The 23,003-nt window shown below is 41.3% G+C and overlaps 1 protein-coding gene across 1 annotated transcript in view; it reads left to right on the plus strand.

The window, feature by feature from the left end:
- Positions 1 to 18,210, plus strand: part of CCDC69 (coiled-coil domain containing 69) — a 43,843-nt gene extending 25,633 nt beyond the window's left edge. Inside the window, exons 5-8 of the mRNA XM_048487365.1 lie at positions 2,279 to 2,352; positions 4,108 to 4,209; positions 15,332 to 15,429; positions 17,593 to 18,210. Of these exons, the coding sequence (XP_048343322.1) occupies positions 2,279 to 2,352; positions 4,108 to 4,209; positions 15,332 to 15,429; positions 17,593 to 17,758 (440 nt within the window). The 3' untranslated portion in view covers positions 17,759 to 18,210. The remainder of the gene's footprint in view (positions 1 to 2,278; positions 2,353 to 4,107; positions 4,210 to 15,331; positions 15,430 to 17,592) is intronic.
- The last annotated feature ends 4,793 nt before the right edge of the window (positions 18,211 to 23,003 follow it).

Genomic DNA, 23,003 nt, shown 5'->3' on the forward strand with positions numbered 1-23,003 from the left:
AAGTGTGTCACCTTTTATATCAGTTCAACATAAAGATCCAAGGAGTTGTGTGAATTAATTCACCACATCTTCCTGGATCTTCCTTATGTTGAATGCTCTGCCAGGTCCCGGGTCCTAGTGCCTGCTGTCCCCTTTTCTTCTGATTCTGTTATAGTGTTTAAAGATGTTATTTAAGCGCTGCTTTAATCAAAAACATTATTCCCTGCACTGTGAAACATAGAAGTTTGATAAAATAGCTTTTATATTGCTCCATCGGCTATTAGCAAGAATTGCCTTTTTGTCAAGTTGCGCCCACCATTTTCTTTCCTGAGACAGCAACATTACAGAAAGATGACTCTTTCTAATAGACATCCAGAGCAATATAAATGCTATTTTATCAGACTTCCGTGTTCCTCAGCGCAGGGCATAATGTTTTTGACGAAAGTCACACTTAATTAGCATCTTTAAATACTACAAGCGTATGCACTATTTTGAACTGTGGTCATGCGTGCTGCAACTTTCACCGCAGCACATGATCACCCTTAGAGCTTTACCCTGAACAGAGTATACATAACAGAAGCTATGTGATTCAAACAGCTGAATGGTAGGCAGAATTCAAGGGCACAAAGCCTTTGTCAGGAGATGTTGCTTAGCAGAACACACATTTCTCTACGTAGTATCAGTGATACTATTTACACTTGTATCCCACTTGTCATATCCATTCTGGACCCCATGGCAGTGTTCATAATGTTCCCTGGAGGTCTCCTATCAAGACATGCACCTGGCCAAACTAGATGAATTTTATGAAAGTTGCTGAATTAGATTGGCTTGCTGAATCAGAAGGTTGCTGAATCAGATTGACTTGGACTTTACTTCCAAGTACTGCTTTGCTGACCTTCAGGCTGTCATTGTAATTCTGATGATATAGGCATGCCATGATTCCTTTTTTTTATACTCCAGCCACTACAAAGTGCTTCACTTTCTAACACAGTAGCCGTATATTTGTGGCTGTAGAGAGATTTTCATGTAGCACAGAAAGCATGCTGAAAAGGCTTGGAAGCAGTTGTGGGTGATGAGTAAGGGTTGCTGAATGAATGGAGGTACATTTATTTTATTTATTTTATTAAACTTATAGGCCGCCTATCCCCGAAGGGCTCAACTAAGGCTCAACATCTTACTCAACTTGAAGTAAGATGTCAAAATGTATTTAATGTCTTTATATAAACTGTAAATGGAAGGTATTACCAGTACTAACATGTTGTGCAAGCACACAAATACAGACTACAGATGTGACTGATTCACCCAGAAAAGGGTTAATAGTTTTGCTAAGGTACAGCAAAGTTGGCCTAAACAACACACTCCTTATATGGAAACACCTCCTGATTGGCTGGCAGAGGCGCAGTTTGTCTGGAGCCACAGGTAGGGGGAGCTAAGGGATATAAAAACAGGGAAAAGCCTGTCAGTAGAATCTGATTCTTCTGATGATTTTTCTGCTGTTGAAGCTGTCAGAGAGAGCTGAGGAAGAGACACACAGCTCGGTAGTCAGACAGAGTGCCTGTCAGCACACAGTTCCAGTCAGTCTGGGAATTGAGTCCAGGGGCAGTGTGGCCCAGTAGGGACAGTAAGAGGAAGGCGAGGGAGCCCAGGTCCTCTAGGCTCAGACTGTCAGTGAGGAACAGTGGGTGTGCTAAAAGTTAGATAGCTGAAGACTCTAGAAAGGGGGAAGAGTTCCCTCAGTGGGCACCTGAGTGTGACCAAGTCAGTTATATAAACTGCCTGTAACATCTGTGAAAGAAACATCTAATTATATGAAACTGTATGCTTTTGAAACCTCTCTGTGCCATCTGAGAAGCAAAACCAGTAAAATAAAGTTAAAATCTGTTTTTACACATTACCAAGTACCAGCGTGTGGCTGCTTGTCTGAACAGGGTAGTGCCTGTACATTTTTCTAAATCCAAGCCCCACAAACAGAGTTTCCCTCCTTTTTAGAAGAGGCTCTGTTTTCTCCACAGCAGCTGTGAGTGGGGTGTTGGTGCAATAGACGTCCCTCTCTGTTCTGGAGGTTTTTGATGTTTGTGGGTGTGTTCATTAATGAGCCATTCACCCAAGAATACTTCCATTGTATCACGGATTAGGTTAGGGGCCACTCAGCTCGTTGCCTAGTGGTTGGCCCACATGCTGTTAGATTCTCCACATCCAAGTGAGAGAACAGGGAAGGCTCACATGCTCACTTCCTTGGGCTATTGCAATAATTATCTTCCTAATTCTTCTGATCATTGATTTGGTGTTTCCTTTGCAGAACTCCAGAAAGCACATGACCAAGAGAAACTTCTCCTGAAGGAATCCTTTGAAAGATCCCAGTCATCTTTACAGGTGCCACTCTGGATGCTCCAGATTCAATGCTGCACATCCAATGCTCAAAAAGACAATGACAGAAATCCCCTGACTAGACTTCTGCATCACTGCCTTGATTTCTTGAGTTCCCAAATAAAACAAATAGTCTTTACAGAATTTCTTCCTCTCAGCTGCTTACTTTATCCTAGGAGATTCCAAGCAAAAACCTTTCAGAACACATTGACCAACCACCATATGATAGATTTCTTGATGATCCTGCTTCATTTGTTTGTACTACTCTTCCCTACTGGAAGCCAAGGAGCTGGTCTTAAGGCAGTAAGCAGAGCCGGGCTTCATGAATTCAGGGACTATACTCCTCAATCCACCCCTCAATCCCATTGCGTATAAATATCCCTCACCTTCAAAATGTCTTGCTTCCTGCAAGAATATGGTGTGAGCTTTTAAAGTCCTAAAAAGCTTAGGTCCAGGCTAGCTGAAAGATCACCTCAACCTATATTGACCAACCCCAGACTTGAAGTCAGCCCTAGCTGAAGCTCAGCTGATGGAAAACCAGGGGCGAGGGGTTTTTTTCTGCTGTTGCTCCACAACTTTTGAACTCTCTCCCATAGGAGTAGAGAATAATTACTTACCTAAAAGTATTTTAGATTGGTTTGAAGACCTGCCTTTTTCTGTTGCATCACTGGAATTTTGCTATCTGATGCTTTGTATTTTATTGTAAACTACCCCAAGGGAGCTGTTGAAAGATAGCATATAAATAGATCTGCTGGATCAGATCAGAGGTCTATTTTTCCAAGATCTTGGTTGTAGCACTGGTCAACTAGATGTCTCCTGAAGACCTACAAGCACGGCATGAAGGCCTCAACCTCCCCTGTTGTTACCCTTACATCTTACTTCCTCATTTCAAAAACTTAAAAAACACCCTGGACTTCCTTTATCATCAGAAGTTGCAGAAATGGCTAAGTGCCCTATATTAAGTACCCATACCTGTTAGTGAACCCTGTGATATCACAAGCACCATTTCCCAGCCTATTGTATAATGTGAATGTTCCCACTACTATCTGGTTTGACTTCATTTGTAACTGGATATATAACCAGAATGCTCCCTAGAATTATAAGAGTTATTTGTTGTCTACCTGTTATCTTTTCATCCCAGCCTTCTTCCAAGGAGCTGAGGGTACATAGTATTTTCCTCTTCTGTTTTATCCTTACAAGAACTCTATGAAGGTTAGAATGAGATTATGTTAGGGCTGAAGGCTGCCCGGGGGTCTTGAATGGGAATTTAAACCCGAGTGTCCCTAGCCCTAGTCTTTTGACCTCTGTACCACACTTGAAAGCTTTTTAGTAGAAATAGCAAAAAGCATTTTAATGCGGCCTTCAAATTTCAGCTAAGAGTGGAACAGATACGCATGAAGAATTAGCATTTGCTTAAATAATCCTAGAAATGCTGTTTTTAAACCAGCTTTTATGAAAATTAGGCACTTGCCAGTTCCAAATACAGACTGATCTGACCCTCTTGATTGTTGCTAGTTTTGATTCTCTGATGTTTGCTGTTGGTTTTGCAGGCTTGTTGCAAGACTGATCTGCTATTGGTTACAAACTCAAACTTGCACACTGCTGTACATACCTTTATAGTCACTGTGCAATTGGTTGGAATTTTTTACTTGTGCTATTAGTTTATGTGGTATCACACATGTTTCAGAACACATTTTTTCCTGAATTATTATTTCTTCCTGCAGAGTCATTAATTTACTCTTCTTCCTGTTTATGCCATAGGAGGTGATTGACAGATTGAGTTCCCAGGTTGAATCCTTCCAAGAGAAAATGAAACGGGTAGAGGAGTCAATCCTGAGCCGAGACTTTAAGAAGCATATTCAGGTACCATAAACCAAACTGGCCATACTCTGTTGTGATGCTTTTCTGAATATCTGTGTTGATAGAGACTCACTGTCCCTTATGTGGAGAATCTGGACAGAGAGAAAGATGCTGGATCCAAAATACTGTGTTTGCTGAACATTAAAAGTGGAAGATGGTAGTGCTTATATATTCGTGCCTGGAAACAACTAAGGCCGCTATTCCCTCTTGGAGGAGTTTTTAATAGTTGGATGCCATCTGTATTTAATTGGTATAGAAATTGAGCGCTGCTTTTAATTTTGTATATGTTTTACGTATCCACTTGTTTATTGCTATTGTTGTAAACCGCCCTGAGCCCTCCGAGGGAGGGCGGTATAAAAGTGGAACGATAAATAAATAAAATAAATACTCCTATTTTATGTAGACATTTGGTACTGTCTAACCATGAACACAATGGTGTCTACTAAGGGGTTGTAAGCCGTTAGAAGTGAAAGCACATACTCAGTTTTGTGGACATTCAGTGTTCACATTTATTTAAATTAAAATCCATTAATTTTAGGCCAAGTATCTGTGTGGTTCTTTTTGGTGTATCCTTCCACCTGAATGCACACTGTAACATGTTTAGGAGATTTGTGTATGTCAGCAAAGCTGAGAGTAATATCATGAGTTTAGACCCAGCGGAGTCGTTCAAGGTGGAATGATCCCAGCTGAGACACCAGACTGGGAAGGGCACAAGAAATGGAAAATATTCTTAATAAAGCAACTGGTTTAAAGCCAAAAGGAAGTTCACTTGCTGATGTGAAAGTCATAAGCTCTTAGAACATATAATAGGAATGTGGAACGTGAGAAGTATGTATCAAGATAATCCTGAGATTGTAAAATGAGAAATTGCACATTTAAATGTATTGTCAAAGGCTTTCACGGCCAGATTCAACTGGTTCTGGTGGGTTTTCCGGGCTGTGTGGCCGTGGTCTGGTGGGTTTTGTTCCTAACGTTTCGCCTGCATCTGTGGCTGGCATCTTCAGAGGTGTATCACAGAGAAAAATCTGTTTCACACTGTGTCTAAGTGAGAAGGGAAAGTTTAGTGTGGTATATTGTCCATGTCCCAGGGTGGGGAACCGATCATTAAGTGTTTGGGTAGAACTTGCTATGCAAAGGTGTGGTTGAATGCATTGTATTGCGGGTGGGGTTATCAGTCCATTTTTTAAATACTGGGAGCCACGCTTTGTTTATTTTTAACATCTCTTCTTTCTTATTAAAGTTGTCCTGGTGTTTGTGAATTTCAATGGCCTCTCTGTGCAGTCTGACATAGCAAGCTTCTGACTTGTCCAGAATTTCAGTGTTCTCAAATAAAATATTATGTTCAGTTTTGTTGAACACATGTTCTGCAACTGCAGATTTTTCAGGATGGTTAAGCTTCGATTGGCAGTGTCTTCGTGGTTCCTTAATAATGGGTCTAGATATGCTGCGTTTTGTGGTTCCTATGTAGACCTTTCCACAGCTACAGGGTATGCGATATACTCCTGCAGAAGTGAGGGGGTCTCTCTTGTCCTTTGCTGAGCATAGCATTTGCTGGTGGGTTTGAAGATGGTTTGTAGGTAATGCTTTTTCATCAGTTTCCCTATTTGACCTGTGATTCCCTTGAGGTATGGTAGAAATATTTTTCCTGTGATAGGTTGTTTCTCCTCAGTCCTCTGGGTTTCTCTTGGTCTTGAAGCTCTTCTGATTTCTGTTGTGGAGTAGCCATTAGCCTGCAGAGCCAAGTCCAGATGGGTGATTTCATCTGGGAGGAGATGAGGTTCACAAATTCGTTTTGCATGATCTGTCAACGTTTTGATTATGCCCCTTTTCTGTTGTGGATGATGATTGGAGTTTTTATGTAGATACCGGTCTGTGTACGTCGGTTTTCTGTATACTGTGTGGCCCAATTGGTAGTTGGGTCTGCAAAAGACCAAGACATCTAAAAAAGGCAGTTTCCCTTCTTTTTCAGTTTCCATGGTAAATTGTATGTTTGGGTGGATGCTGTTAAGGTGGTTCAGAAAATTCAGCAGTTCCTCCTCACTATGACTCCAGATTGTAAAAGTGTCATCCACAAATCGGAGCCATGGTGAGGAGGAACTACTGAATTTTCTGAACCACCTTAACAGCATCCACCCACAATACAATTATAAAACCCCACCCGCAATACAATGCACTCAACCATACCTTTGCATAGCAAGTTCCACCCAAACACTTAATGATCGGTTCCCCACCCTGGGACACGGACAATATACCACACTAAACTTTCCCTTCTCACTTAGACACAGTGTGAAACAGACTTTTCTCTGTGATACACCTCTGAAGATGCCAGCCACAGATGCAGGCGAAATGTTAGGAACAAAATCCACCAGACCAAGGCCACATAGCCTGGAAAAACCCACCAGAACCAAAGCACATTTAAACATTGCAGTTCTGGAAGTGAGTGAACTAGGACATTTTCAGTCAGAAAAGTATGAAGTGTTTTTCTTGGGAAATGGCAAACACAGATGAAATTGAGTTGCTAATAGTGAAGCAAAATGTGACAAGCAATTAGGGGCTGTAATACAAAGTCTTACTGAATAAAATCAATCATGGAAAGCCTATCAACATAGCTATCATTCAAGTTCATGCCTCAGCTAGAGATGCTGATGAGAAAGAAATTGAAAGCATTTATGCAAGTGATCACACACCTAAACAAGTTATACTGGTAGCCATAGGTGACTGGAATGCAAACAAAGTGGGAAACAAAGTGGGAAACAAAGCAGAATCAAATGCTGTCAGAAAAATTGGGCTAGGAACACAAAATGAAACAGGAGAGCAAGTCATGGAATTTTGTGAAAAAAATAAGTTGTTCATTGGGAAAACATGTTTCAGGCAACCAAATAGACAATTGTATGCATGAACATCACCAGACTGCCAATACAGAAGCCAAATAGGTCACATCATCAAAAGCTGAAGTTGAAGAAGCTCTATTCCCTCTGCCAAAACAAGATCAGGAGCCAATTGTGGAATAGACCATGAACTGTTAATATTGAAATTCAGAATAAAGCTGAAGACAAACACCAAATCATCCATACAATCCAAACAACATTCCTGAAGAGCTTGAAGATCATGAAGAGAACAGATTTGCATTCCTAAATTCAAGAGAACGTGAGCCTGAAAAACTGTGGGTTAAAACCAGAGATAATATCAAGGAAGAATGTACAGTCGTTATGGCTTGGCCAAAAGAAATGAAAAGGCTCAGTGGATGATTGATGAAACTCTTAAAATTGCTAAATAGAAATGAGAAGCAAAAGTAAAAGGTGATAGAAATAGAAGTCTATCAGCTTGCGCATAGAAATCCACCAACTTGTACATAGAGACAAAGAGAACTATTACAATATGCATTGTAAAGAAATAAAACAAAAAAAGGAAGGACAAGAGATCTGTTCTACAAGATCTAATAAAACAAGGAGATATTTAAAGCACATTAGCCATGCTGAAAGATCAACATGGACATATATTAACTCATTGGTCCCCAGCCTTCCTGAGCTTGTGAGCAGCCTTGAAATTCTAACACTGTATGGTGGATGCAGCCACACTGTGATGCTCTTTGTGCTGTGATAGTAGCTGCTGTCAAAGCAACATTTTTAAAAATCTCCCCAGCCAGTCAAAACCCTTGCTAGACGAAAGCGCCACCTGATCCTCCCATTTTATGAAAACATTTGTAGGTCTCCTGGAAAGGTGTCGTCACCATGCCCCCCGTGGGCACCATGTTGGGGGATCCCTGCATTAACTGAAGAAGTCAAAAGCAAAGACTTACATCATGTACTCAAAAACTGATTAAATATGACTGGAATGATACCCAAAAAAATGCCATGAGGAAGTGTGCTCCATTAAATTTAGGTACTAAACTTGCTGCTAATGCTGTTTTACCTTTGTATATCTATATATTAATAGTCCCTAAATTGAGATGAGCATATATGATTGCATGCTGAAATTAACTCCCAACAACCCAGATGAAGGGCCGTTATTCACAAATGCTTTCAAATCAAAGGCTCCTTCCACACATGCAGAATAGAGCACTTTCAAACTGCTTTCAATGCTCTTTGAAGCTGTGCGGAATAGCAAAATCCACTTGCAAACAGTTGTGAAAGTGGTTTGAAAACGCATTATTCTGCGTGTGCGGAAGGGGCCAAAGATTCTGTGACTGTCAAATTAATGTGCTCAACTCATCTGTGCATGTGTTTTTTTGACTGTCCTAAATATGAAGAAAGGAAAAAGTTTCTGACCACATAGATAGTTAAATTTGCCCCTTTTCTTGATGTTGCAAAATTAAGGCTCCTTCTTAATCAAAACTGTGTCGTAGATGTGGTAAAATTCTGTTTTGCCGTTTTCTGTCAAAGTTTTTTAAAAATGGGTGTATGGCTTGTGGGCTGTTAAACTCAAATAAACAAATAAACTATGAAGAGGCCAAAAAGAGAAAATATGGGAATAACACTAAAATAGATGAAAGGATGATAGGTTCCTGTAAAGAAGAATCTTTTGAAAGAGAACATGCAATTTTAGAAAGTGCAGTGAAAGGTGTTTGCAAGGGTACAAAATTCTCATATGATTTATTGATGAGTACTCTTTGCACACCAGTCAACCCATGACAAAAAAATAGTTGCATGAACTAGTCCACATCTTCCTAGCTTCACTTTCAGGGTAATAGTAATGGGGCAAAGCCCATTACTAAAATCAATTTGTTGTATGCTACATCTCATATTCCCTTCTTCTTCCAATCTTATCACTCTATCAAAAAAAGAGAGATAAGATTAGTCTGACATGACGTTTTTGAGAAAGCTATGCTGACCTTTAGTGATCACAGTATTTCATTGTTAAGTGCTTACAGATTGTCTGTTTAATTATCTGCACTAGAATCTTTCCTGGTATTGATGTGAGGCTGACTGGGCCTAATTATTTGGGACCCCCCCCCTTTTTTTTTTTAAGAGCGTGACAACATTAGCCCTCCTCCAGTCCACTGGGATTTCCCTGTTCTCCAGGAGTTCTCAGAGATTATTTAAGTGGTTCTGAAATTACTTTTACCAGTTCTCTTAATTCTCTGAAATGTAGTTCATCAGGCCCTGGAGATTTAAATTCATTTAACGTAGCCAGGTATTCCTGTACTAGCTCTTTATTTATTCTGTGCTGAATTTCCCCTACTGTATTTTTTGTACCATTTTCCCCTGGTTAAGCATTGTTTTCCTTTTGGCAGAAGACCAAGGCAAAGAAGTTGTTGAGTAGTTCTGCCTTTTCTCTGTCCCCTGTTAGCATTTTGCCATCTCCCTCTCAAGCAGACTGAGGGACGGGGGTTACAAATTGGGACGCAAGCAAGTTTCTTGATGTCTTGGGATCCATCACCTGTGCCAATAAAAATTGTAATCTATTAGACCCACACACAGTGTTGTCTTGGTTGTCTGACTGGTTCCAGCTACTCATTCACCACTGGGTCCCCAAACATTAGCAATTGCTCAGTGAATGCATTTCTAAACTATGGTTGGGTGTGTGAAAATAGTCCTGACATACTGAACACCACAGAGAGAATCTTTCTGTACTGTCACATTATCTCAGATACAATACTTTTTGGTGGTGGTACATTCATCAGAACTTCTGTAAGTGATTCTATTTGATCTAAGTTTCTAGTAAAACCATTTCCACCTCCTTAAATGTAATTAGTGTTCATAAGACATGCTGCATATGTTGGATGGATGTTTGTAAATTTTGTGTGTGCAAAAAGACATTTGAATGGCTATAGGCAAGGGCATACCGCCTATGGGGACATGGAGTAACCAATGTCCCTGGGCTCATGCCATTTTGTCACATGGTGGCGCTGGGCACTGGCTGGATCCCCAGGTTTTGGTCTTCTCCTGGAGGTAGCAACCTGGCTGTTCAGCTCTAGGTGGCTCCTTTCTCAGTTGCCAGGGCGCCATGCTTGATGAGTTGAAAGCATAAGCTTCCCAAGGCAGCCTCAGCCCTCCCCTGGCCGGGGAGGCCAGGAGCCAGCCTGCAGGGAGCCCAGGGGCAGGGCTCAGTGGCCCAGACAGCACTGCAGTGGCGCCCATCCAAGCTGCCCCTGAGCCCTGCCCTCCCCCACCCGCCCTGCTGGCTCCTGTTCATGGGGTGCGGGGAGCCAGGCATGGGGGGGGGGGGTGAAGAGTCGGTCATGCCCCCAGGTGTCATTTAGGCCTGGTACGCCACTTATAGGGTATATATCATCCAATCTTTTGTTGAAAATTTTCCTCCATTTTTTAAAAATCCAGGGTTTTATGGGGAGTTCTAAACAAGTTCTTGGGAAACAGCTGTTTCACAGAGAGTCCTACATTCTGTCATTGAGCTAGTTAACTGAATCATCCATCACAATCCTGGGACAAAAAACCACATGAGCCCTAGAAATAGGTGGTGGGTTTGTTGTCAAGTATTCCAAGCAGTTTTTCCCAAGAATTAGTAGAGAATGATAGCTATCTATACCTGAGTGTCCTCCCAGATAGAATCTCTGCTAACTTTTGTCTGGGTACCATGTAGTTTTGACAACCATTTTTCCTGAACCAAGTTCCAAGCTTTTCCTCTCAAAGTTGTTGTACTGAATAGTCATTTACCCCATGCATGAGACCATGTACCTCAGTTCCTGTTCACACATTCTTCAAAAAAAAGGATATTGAAGAGATAGAAAAAGTGCAGAGAAGGGCAACAAGGATGATTGAGGGATTGGAGCACCTTCCTTATGAGGAGAGGCTGCAGCGTTTGGGACTTTTTAGTTTGGAGAGGACGATTATGATGGGGGATGTGATTGAAGTTCTGGCAAAATTGCACATGGGGTAGAAAATGTTGACAGAGAGAAATTTTTCTTCTTTCTCACAATACTAGAACCAGGGTATGCATACTCTGAAAATGTTGCCAGGGGGAAGAATCCTAGGACTGAAGCATAAAAGAAACACTTCTTCCCACTTAACGTGAGATCAGGTTTGAATATGCTGCCACAGGAGTGGTGGTGAGCTGGCAACTAATCCTGGATAGCTTTAAAAAGGGTTTGGACAGATTTAAGTGAGAAGTTTCGATCTATGGCTTGCCCAATCTTGATCCTCCTTTGTTCTCTGTATTCAAATGCCTGATGGTGATTCCAGGTGCTTGGGAGCAGCAGCAGCAGAAGGCCATTGCTTTCACATCCTTGCCATGTGGGAAGCTCCCGGGGCACCTCCAGGGCCACTGCGAGTAGCAGAGTGCTGGATTCTCATTGGATGGACTCTGGTCTCGATCCAGCAGGCTCAAGCTCTTATGTTCTTATGGACCAAAGTCTCATACATGTGGTGAAGCCTCTGGGAGAGATGAAAGCTTGAACCCATATTCTCCTGCATCCCCACCTACAACACAAGTAAATTCTTTCCCAATGTAGGTTCATCCTTCTACTGATAGAGTTGCCATCCAACTGATTCCATTATGCCTCTGAAGCTGTTCTGAGTGAGGGACTCAAGTCACTTGAACCTGAAGTCTGAAGTAACTGGCTTGATCGTGTCCACCCTAGCAAAGACTGGCTGACATCCCATGGGATTCCTGAATGCCAGCCTATGGATCCTGAACCTCCAGGAACACTTGATGAGCAGGTGGAGGACTGGAATTCCAGGCTGTCCAATGCCATCAAGGTGATTGCTCCCCAATGTCCTCTGTGCCCCTGCTGTCAGGTGGCCCCACACTATACTGAAGAGCTACGCCGTATGAAACAGGAGCTCAGACGTCTAGAGCAAGTGTGGAGGAAGTCTCGTGATGAAGTTGCATGAACATCTTATAGGACATTTATGAAAGCCTATGAGATGAGGGCGAAGAGGGAGTACTTCTCTCTCGCTTCCGCTAGTTCCCGCCCAGCACAATTGTTTCATGTTATTTGATTGCTTACCTCACTTGCACCTATGGACTCAACAACAAACCTAATTATTTTGGCTGAGTCATATTATGAGCTTTTTTGTGATAAAGCTTGCCATGTCATATACTTTCACAGGACCCTTTCCTGCCACCATTTGCTGCTAATTAGCAAACTGGAGTGTTCCTGCACCATGCCAGTTCTTCGGGTCCTTTTTTGGACCAGTTTTCCCTGCTCGCTGAGGCTGATGTTAACAGGGTCCTGGCTGCTGTTAGACCTACTACCTGTCCTCTGGATCCGTGCCCCTCCTGGCTAATTAGAGCTTGCCAGGAGGAGTTGCGACCCCACCTGTTGAATATCATCAACAGCCCCCTTGAGCAAGGAGCCAGAGCTTTTATGCCCTGGCTGGTAGAACATTCTCCTTCCAATTGTTCGGGCCCTGCGGGACCTTGGTGAATTCCACAGGGCCTGTAAAACTGAGTTGTTCCACCAGGCCTTTGGGGAGGCTGGCCGCGGATTGCCTGTCCTCACTTGGTGCCCCATATATCAACCATCTTCGGCATTCTGTCAATCCCCTCCCGAGCGCGGGATCAGGCGCCGCCAATAAATGTGGGAGATACTGCTGCTGGTTTAAATAATTTTAATGTGTTATTTATATTTATGTTTTGTTGTATATTGTTGTTTGCCTTTTTGCCTTTTTTGTACACCGCTCAGAGCCCTTCTGGGGTTGGGCGGTATACAAAAATTAATAATTCAAAAATTTATAGTTCAAAAATTAATTTTAAAATTAATAATTTTAAAATTAATAATTCAAAAATAATAATACAAATAATAATAATAAATAATAATAATTTAAGATGTTCTGTGTACAGTTGAGGCAGCTTCCGTTATACCATCACTAAGTCCCCCGCTTCCCTTCCTTCCTCCCCTTTTACCCTTTGTTTCTTTTCTTCTTCTTTTTTACCTCCTCTCCTTTCCCCTCACCAATTAATATTTGCCCCATGTGTATTTTTCCCTCCTTGCTTACCCATACCTTATTTTTCTTTTGGAGTCCCTCTGCATGAGCCCCATCCAAATTAAATTGCAGAGGTTATCAAGAAGAGGGGCTCATGAGCACAGATGGGGCCAAACTGCTGAATTAACCTCTGTGCAGTTTTTAAGCCAGAATGTTTAATTGTAAGTTTTTATTGTCTGTAGCGTATTTATTATGTATTGTTTTATTTTGTATTATTTTATTGAGGTTGGAAACCACCTTGAGCCTGAATAAGGGAAGGGCAGTATAAAAATCTTGTAATAAATAAATACACACTCTTATGGAGAATTAGGCAGGTGGCCCCCCATTTCTCTTCAATTATGCCTGGTACAATTGAGAGCTGTACACAGCCTTGCCTCCGAAAGCCTTAATATGCAGGAAGGGGCATAGGGGTAAAATAGTGAGACAAGTATTTGAAAGACATTGATGAGACAGCCTTTTCCTCTTTTAAATTGGTTTTAAAAAATGGATGAAGAAGAAATGCTGGATTTTTTTTTCTGTTAACAATTTTGATCACAGAGTTTTAGTTGACCAGCTTAAAAATACACCCCAAGTGAATTAGGGTGGCAGATTTTTTGCATTGTGTTAGCTTTTTAAAAGTAAGCTTTTAAAAACTGGTGCCATCTTAAACAGGCAGTCTCCTTTTTCACACAAGAGGGAATATTTCTTCTAAAATGGCACATGCCATCTTCTGGTGCACTGTGGTTATGCAGTCAGGGACGGGTGTTTTCCTGACTTCACTGTCATTCTGATGAGGTCCAGGCCCAAGATTTTTAAGATACCTCCCTTCCTGGCTTGAGGTTTTTATTAACTTTAAGATAATATTGATAAATGTTATCTTGATCAACATAATTGCTTTTCTTAATATATAAATGTATGTACTTATTCAATTTAGATTAAATTTTGATGATTTTTCGACTAACATTTATTTAATCAGTCTTTTAATGTGCATCTTAAGGCATAATAAATCCACCCTATATTAATGAGTTAAAAGGAGGAAGATACTGAATTCAAATTAGATATATGGATTATATTATTCGGATTACATTATTTCTATCAGAAGGCAGTGCAATGAACTCAATCCTATGCGGAGTACAGTGCGTCTGGCCTTCAATGCATTAGGGCTGCCAGTCAACTGCAAGGTATATGAAGGTAATTAATCCAAATGATATGAGATAGGATTCCTAAGATAAGCATAAAAGGTACAGACAATTTTGAATATGGGAGTGTTTATTTTGTAAGAAGAAAAGTGGCAGCAACCAAGGTAAGGGCAGGAAGCACAAGTGTTTAACCCAAGTACTGTACATAAGTATGGGCCCAGTGGACCAAACTGGACCTTTGCTACTCAACAGCTTGTAGAGTGGACAAGGAAACCTCCTTGATCTTCAGAAACCTAACCGTGTTTTGGTACTCTTCCAGACATACCTGAGCCTGCAGAAGGGGACATGTTCAGAGACTATATAGCCACAGCAGTGCCAAGGAGAAGTGTTGGGATCAGTGGAGGCCTCCCCCTGAAATATCTCCACAGTCAACCAGTCTCTAGTGCTGGGATAGACATCTGCCTTAGTCACGATATGGAGGCTGGGTGGGTAAAGTCAGTCACAAGATGGTAGGTTGTACAAAAATTACACTTGTTCAGAGCAGGTCTGTGGTGCTCAGTGGGAAAGCTTTGTTGTTTCCCCAAAGCAAAGCAAAGCACCACCTCAAACTGTAACTTTCCCTTCAAGGGAAAAATACACAATTACCTCTGTGTATTCACTGGAAGAGAGCTTTGAGACAGCAGGAAATATTCAATAGCATGTTCTTTTCCCGTTCAGAGCAATGGAACATTCAGAGAGTTGGATGGGAAAGGATGCTTCTGCCATTGTTTTCTCACAGTGTGCACACATGTGCACATTCATGTGCTTCCTCCTGAAAGCGAGAAGCTACTGTGGTAACTTTAAGGGGAAGGATAAGAAAATAATTATAGCAGCATTGGAGGAGGGGCAGAGAGCTACTTTACATTCTTGGAGAGTGTTCATTCCCAAGTGACTTTCTGCTTACCTCTGCTCTTGTGTATGTTTCCAAAATTTGGGAGTGGGTATCCTTATACAAACGTTTTTCTAAAGTTTTGTGGCTATCTTCTTTCTACTATCTGATCTAGATGTTTCAGGATGCTGTTCTATGCACCATATCCCGGTCACATCTGATGTGTGCTTGATTGCTCTTCTTTCCTCTGATAGATTGAGAGAAACTTGTTGCTCGAAGAGAAAGTTAAAACTCTTCAGCAGGAGAATGAAGATCTCCAGGTACGGATGCAGAACCACTTGGCAGTGGCAAGGTAAAACATGAAGTATCTCCCACTAAAATATACTTTGTATTTCTGAAGGGGATTTTGGGACAAGCTGGGGAAATGTATATATGAGTACCGCACTCCTTGAGAAAGCCTTGGGTAAATTGAAATCAGTGGAGTAAGTGTGCATGATTGTACTATTAGTTATCCAAGAGTTGTTTTGGATTTCATAAGAATGTGTAAAGAAGTAGAGTAATTATTTTCTTCATATAAATATAGTTTTCCTGTGGAGTCTGAAACTGAGCTAAAAACCGCTTTTAAAGAATAGTCTCAAATTAATAGGTTAGACAAAAGAGGTAAATGAATGATTCAAAGTTTTGTGCAAAAATGTTGGTGAGAAAAGAATTTTTTAAATGTTAATTTAAAATGTGAAAACTGTTTAATTTAAAGCATTTCTATGCTGTCTTTCACCCATGTAGGGTTCCCAAGGCATTTAAAATAAGGTGTGTATACAAATATTTAAACAATTCAGTTAAAAACATGTAGTCATACAAACACAACACAGCTAGGGAGGAGGATCAACAAAATGTTATTGAGAGCACGCCAAAGAAAACTGGGGAAGACAACTGTAGAGGTAGACCAGGGGTCTGCAACCTGCGGCTCTCCAATTGGCCATGCTGGCAGGGGCTGATGGGATTTGTAGTCCATGAACATCTGGAGAGCTACAGGTTGCAGACCCCTGACGTAGACAGACAAATCTCCCTAGGGAGGAAGTTTCAAAATTTGGTTGTCACCACAGCCAAGAAGACTTTTTCTTGAGTTGCCACCTCTAGAGCTTCAGATGGGAGGAGCACCCAAAGCAAGGCCTTCAAAGATGACCAAAGTGTACAGGTAGGTTCATATAGGAAGAGGCAGTACATCAGATAGCAGGCCCTAAGCGATATTGGGCTTTACAATGTAGGAGTTCATTAATACTTACCTGTTGTGATTTTTGGGCAGAATTATGCAGTGGGATGATATTGTACCCACACATCTTTTTTGCTCTCTATTCATTCCATGATCAGTTGTGGCTTTGGTGCCATTACAAAAGCCATTATACAAAAAGGTACACAGTACAAATTACAACAACCAGAGCCAATAAATGAATTCTGTGTACTGGCATGTACAAGCAATAAATACAAACAAGAATCATTCATTGTGCATATAGTACTAGTGACACACAAAGTTCCATAGATCCATGTAACTTTGTAAGTCATTGTTTCTATATGCACAATGAATTATTGCTGTTTGTATATTCACTATGCATGTTTGTAATTTGCTTTTACGCATAGATGCATTGTAATTTATTGTTTGTACATGCCAGTACACACAGTGCATGCTATATTTGCTCTAATTGTTATTATAAAAGCAACAAAAATGGTCGTCTGTCTGAGAATAATGATTCCCAGCCAACTAGGAATCATGTAGTGAGTACAGAGAACACATGAACCTACCTAAACCATCAGATTGATTAGATGAGAATGTGGCATAGCCAGTTCAGAGTCAAGACCCTACTTCCTGGGTTAGAATTGTCCTGACTCTGAATGAGCATGTCAGGAGCTGAAGGTATAACAGCTGCATGGCAAAACCCTTGATTGCCTTAATGGACTGCTGAAGGACTAACTACAGTCACCTGTTAGCAGTCAGCCAAAGGGAATGACTAAGCATGATTGCATCAGCTATATATAAGAGTCATGTGACCTTTGACTGTACTAGCCATAGGCTAATTAATGTATTATAGTGTATATAAGTAAGCTAACTCAGTTAAGCATGTTCCTTGCTGGGGACAGGACCTAAGCCGAAGGCTCTGTCCGTTTAAACTGTATATATTTTATCAATGCCAATACATCCTTTCTTTGAGTGAACTCCCTGGCTCCAGTGGTTATTGCCGCACTCTGTGTATGCTCAGTTGCGCCTACGCTGTCAACTCGTGTCAGAGCATTCATGTCCTTTTGCAATTCCTCTTCCAGATTGCCTCTGTTAAAGACTTGGGGGAAACAAACCTTTTTCTAAACATTAATTAATGTTTTCCTACTGCCTGTTTTCAAGACCAATACATTTTCATTTAAAAGATGAGGAAATTAATATAATGGAAATGGGCTTTTGTTGCTGTTTTGCCACCTACTCTATGACAAATAAAATTCTCCAAAGCTGTGTACTCTTGCTTTGCAGGCAGCTTTCTGATGAGCTCATCACTATCCGTCAGGCCTTGGAGAAGGAGTCACAGCTGAGAGAACAAGCCCACCGAGAAAAGGAAGAGTTGCTGTACAGAATGCTTAGTGGTGATCCTTCCCACACCTTCCCCGTTTCCACTGAGGCACCACTTATTGCTACATAGCACTTTGAAAAGCAGAAAGGACTGCTGGGAGTTGGGGGTGGTGGAAGAGGATGAAAACAAGACGCCTCCATCCTTTTATTCTAGTTCAAAACTAGACCTGGAGCTGTGAGACTCTGGCAGGAGAAAGGATCCAGAGGTCCTGCAGGCTCTGTTCACTTCACTATTTTGACACTTGAGGAGGGTAAAAAGAGTTGCTTAAAGAGGGGAGGTTTTTTCAGCCTTAATTCTAGTCACGAGATAATGCTAGACCTGCATATAAGCAATGTATGCAAATTATTAGTGGCCTGAGATTCCCCCCTTCCTCCCAGGGAGAATTAACTACCTCATGCCACATGAGGTAGGCTGGTATCACAATTACTGTTGGTTTAATATTCTTATAGGTGTGGTTATAGAAGCCACAGGAAAAAAAATGTGTCTGGGAAAGCATGTGCAATTAAACTTGATGACTCTTATTAAGTTCTGCTATCTTCTATTGTCAGAGGTGTGAAACTTCCTAAGAGGTTTATCTTAGCAGAAGCTAGACCATTATCTGTGAGCAGTTTCCTCATAGGTGGAAGAACATTTAAGTTACTTCACTATGTAGGTGAGGTTATTTGCATAAGGCTTTCCCACACGCCACAGATACTGAGACAGGTTGTGTGGGCTGATTCTGTGGGAAGATCTATGCAGTTGGACCCACTTACATGGTGGGCATTTATGTTTTTATCTTTGTGGGAGCTGCTCACAAATGAACACTCGCCTCAAAACTGAAAGAACATCAACATCAGCAACACCTAACATCCAATTCCTGCCAAAACCAAAATTGGTTGTCCATAGGAATTGTTGTGCCTGACTTGGAAGGTCAAGGTTTAATCAAATAAAAATGTCTGGAAATAAAGGGTTGTTTTGAAACCCCTTTGAGAAACTGGTAATATAGGGCTCCCATGCTGATTGTGAGGCAAAAGTAATTTTTTAAAAAGAGCTCTTGTGGCCCCAGACCACTGAAATTCTGGTCGAGGTACACAGCAAGTATTACTGATGGTGTTAGAAATGTTTCATTTGAATTAGAGCAGAGTGGTTGTAAAATGTGTACTTGTTCTAATCCATACACATTTTATACAGTGGGCAGTGGAAGAAATGGTATGTAGTACAGTCTGCACAGAAAATATCTGGAATATTGCAAAAACACAGGCTTGTGATAATCAGGACAAAGTGAATGTTGGAAGAAAACCAATGAATATTTAATTTCTGTCTAAGAAAATGTATAACTTACGCATGACTTGAGAGCCATCAAGCTAAATGGATCCCATGTACTTGCAGTAGCAGATTAAACCCGGATAGCTATATATGCTGACTTTGGTGCAACACCATATAGAGTTGGCAGGATGCTATTGATTTTGTGGCTCATTTCCTGTTCAGGGTGATACAGATGTCATTGCTGCTACCTGTGCAGTACCAGAATTCTTGTCAAAGTTTCAGTTCTATTTCATGAAGAAACAAATGATATCATTGTCTCTCAAGACACCTTTAATTGTTAATCGGAACCCATCTATGTCTGAATGATGAGAAGAATTTGTCTTAAAGAAAGGTGCAGGGGAGAAATCATCACTGCTGTATCCAAACATGATGACTTGGTATCTGATCCATGGTGAACGATGTTCTCTGGTGGTCCCTGTATGTCCCCAGTAATAATCTCTAATGCCTTTAGTTCTGTGTAGGGCAATCCACAAAACCGTGCAGATGGAATCAATGGGCATATGTGCAAGGTCACTTCAATAGACATCATTTCAGATTTGAGAGGGCCTGTTAATTGGCCATTTTCTGTCCACTCCATTAGCCATTATTAACAGATGAGAGGACTTAAATTTTGATGAGAGTGTCTTCATTTTATATTAGCAAACATGAAAAGTGTTTGTGCATGTTCAAATTGTGGTGATTTTATACAGGCTGCTGCAAGGATGGGTTTAAATTATGGGCAGAAATTTTCCAACTGGATATTAGGAAAAAAAAATTATAGTAAGAGTTGTGCAACTGTGGAATGAGCACCCCCTTTCTGGCAGTCTTCAAGCAACAGCTGGACAAACACTTGTCTGGGATGTTTAAGCTGATCCTGCTTTGGGCAGGGGGTTGAACTAGTTGTCCAGTATGGCCTCTTCCAACTCTATCACTCTGTAAGGCTGAGGATGGTGGCTGGTGGAAGTGTTCCAACATTGTGCATGAGTGTAATGGTTCTTGCAGCATACAAACTAATTAGATTTTTTTCCATGTCTGGAATATACATGTCTGTTTCTGAAACAATCATCATCACCCTGATTGTATACACCTTTCCTAAGGAGAGCTCATGCTATACTCATCACAATATCTCGTTTATCTCCTAGGGTTCTCATCTATCTACACCTCATTCACTTCACGATCCTTTTGCCCTAGGGATCTGTTGCCCTCTAGGAAGAAGCAGACACCTTTCTTTGTGATAAGGAACTGTGGGGTGGCTATGGGGAAGATTCCAAGGGAGGATTGAAATTCCATCACTTCTGGTAGCTCATGTGCTCAAGATTTTTCAGCCCATCATGGTCCCCTGAGTATGCACATTGCTGAAATGCATTTACTTGTCTGATTTCCAGTTTTATATATGCCATCAAATGTCAGTTCATACCCTGAGAATATTGTTAGTCTCTAAGGTGCTATTGGACTCGAATCCAACTGGAACTTACAGACCACTATGGACTGTGCTATAAGATTGGTGATGCTTTCACAGGGATGTCCCAAGTGAAGAGGAAGTAACTCTCCTGAGGGTTGCAAATACAGGAATGTTTATGGGCCCCAGCAACCAGTTCAGAAGTCCTTGAGCTTCAGACTTGACATAGCGGAGACTGGTATTAGGTGGAAGAGACTGCAGGACTGGTCTTGGCATTGAGTTCCTTAACTGCAGTCTTTGACACATTAATAGAGAAAGGGTTTTAGCATGAGCTTTGTGTCACTGAACTACACTGTAATAGGTAATACATACACTTTTAATGACTGCAACTTAAATTTTGTCTTCGGCTCTATCAAACACCAGTGAAAAAGCTTTGATCCCATCGCTTATAACCTCAAAAAGAGCGTTTTTTATTGGGGACAGTTCACATGTTGTGAGTCTGGATGCAAAAATGGACCCATTCCCTCCAGTAGATGATTGATGGGTAGAAATCAACCAGTAAACCTTTTTCCTTTTACAACACTTTCTAGCTGGCAAAAACGTCATCTCTGGATTTCTGATTGTTATGCCACTGTTAAAAGTGTAGAAGGCATCTCCACCCTCGACCCAAAAGAGGCAATCCTAGTTTTGAGGCATCATGTGAGAAGCTGTAGGATGATACCATATTGTGTGATATGTGTGATATGTTTGTGTATGGGAAACTGCCCAAAAGGAATAGAAATTGCCACCACTAACTTAGACTCTGCCCTTCTTTTTAAAGTGAGATATCTGGCCTCTTCATTCCATTCCCTAGAGAGGAGGATGAACTGAAAGTGTTTAATCACAAAGAAACAGCCAATAAAGTCTGGTGGCAATGGTGACCCTTCTTACTGGGCCCAGTTTGGAAAATTTCATTGGAGATATAGGCTGATTATACATTGCTGCTCTGCTTTGCAGTGATGGTACATTTCCTTTAAGGCAGAGATTTCTGTACAGAAGTGCTTACACTTGTGGCACGGAAGATCCCAGAAACCCTGCAGTTGGTGAGAGTGGGGAAATCCCAATGTTTTCCTTGCTTCAGGGTTTCAGTCCTTCCAGTCTCTCCCTCCCCACTCCTTGCAGGGATCAATGGCCAGCATTTACAGAAAACAACAACAGCTGAGACCAAGCAGGTATGTGGAGTAAATGAGGAAATACAACTGTGAAGCCACTGTAGGGCAAGGAGCATTGTGGAAAGTGCTCCATGCATAATGGGCCATAGTCAGGTATCTATAGGTAGCAGTTTTATAGCATGACGTCTCACAATGAAAGAGAATTCCAGAGAGAAGGGCAAAGAAATAGGCCTTTAACCGATAGGCTTTGCTAGTCATGTTCTATGTGGACAAGTCACTCAAAATGTTTTGCTTGAACCAGAAGTCAAACATCCCAATCACACAAATTATTTCCACATGGAAGGTTCCTATGACAGAAAAGCCTCAAGTTGGCAATGGAACCCATCCCTTCTTGAGCAAAAGCATGGTAATGAGAACTGGAAACCAGCCTCTGTTTTTTTCAGTGAGATTACTAGTTGGCAGCTTCAAAATGAAAATACACGTGCAGCATCCTATTGTTGCATGCAAGTGATGATGAATCTAAACCAAGTGGATACTTCACCTGATTACATTAATAAAAACAGCTCTGGGTTTAATTGTTTGTCAAACACTGAAACAGATTTGAAAAACAAATTCTGACAATGTCACCAGATTTTGAGGATGAGCAACAATTCTTGTCTACTTTGATTTGGCATTCCTACGTGCAAGCGCCTTACCAATTGTGTCAGTCATTTTGTGAGGTAACAGCAGATGACACAAATGACTGCCCTGGACATTTTTTTTGCAGAAGATTCCAGGCAGCTTTGCAGCACTCTTCCTGTCCCTCCAGGTATTGCTTGTTATACTTCTGGTTTAGTGTTGAACTACATCTTAGACTGTAGTAACTATCACAGTAAAATGATGCTCGAAATCATATCACAAAAACTGTTACCACATATGGAATGAGGAATGCGAATTCATGCTGGATTCAGAAAAGGAAGAGGCACTAGAGATCATATGGAAAATTTATGGTGGCTACGAGATAATTTCAGAAGAAAATCTGTTTATGTTTCATAGATTACAGCCAGACAAAGAGAGGCCCTGGGCTATTTCACTTGTGAGGCCCCGCCCAATCCCCCACCCTTATGACTAAAGGAAGATGGGGGTCCACAAAATGGGGTTCACGTCAATGAACTCCTGGAAGGACAAAATGCAGATATCAATATTAGTGTCATATCGTCTTAAGACTATTATTCTGAAATGGAGTGCAAGGAAACTGAAGGGTTGTTTAGAGACTTCAGTGTGTTATGACAGCATGTGTAAGGAAGGCCTATGACCAAGGACGTAGGTAAGGGAGGGGTTCTCGGGTTCAACCCCCCCATTCATGTCCGAAGCTCCGCCCACCTGTTTGTGGGTTTTTAAAACATTTTTAGTGTTTTTCGGTTTTTGGCCTGCAGGGGGCGCATTGTTTAGGCTAGTAGCACCAAACTTTCAGGGATTGTTTAGGGGAATCTCCTGATGA

This window comes from Sphaerodactylus townsendi, linkage group LG03 (genome assembly GCF_021028975.2).
Source record: "Sphaerodactylus townsendi isolate TG3544 linkage group LG03, MPM_Stown_v2.3, whole genome shotgun sequence".
NCBI classification, from domain to species: Eukaryota; Metazoa; Chordata; class Lepidosauria; order Squamata; family Sphaerodactylidae; genus Sphaerodactylus; species Sphaerodactylus townsendi.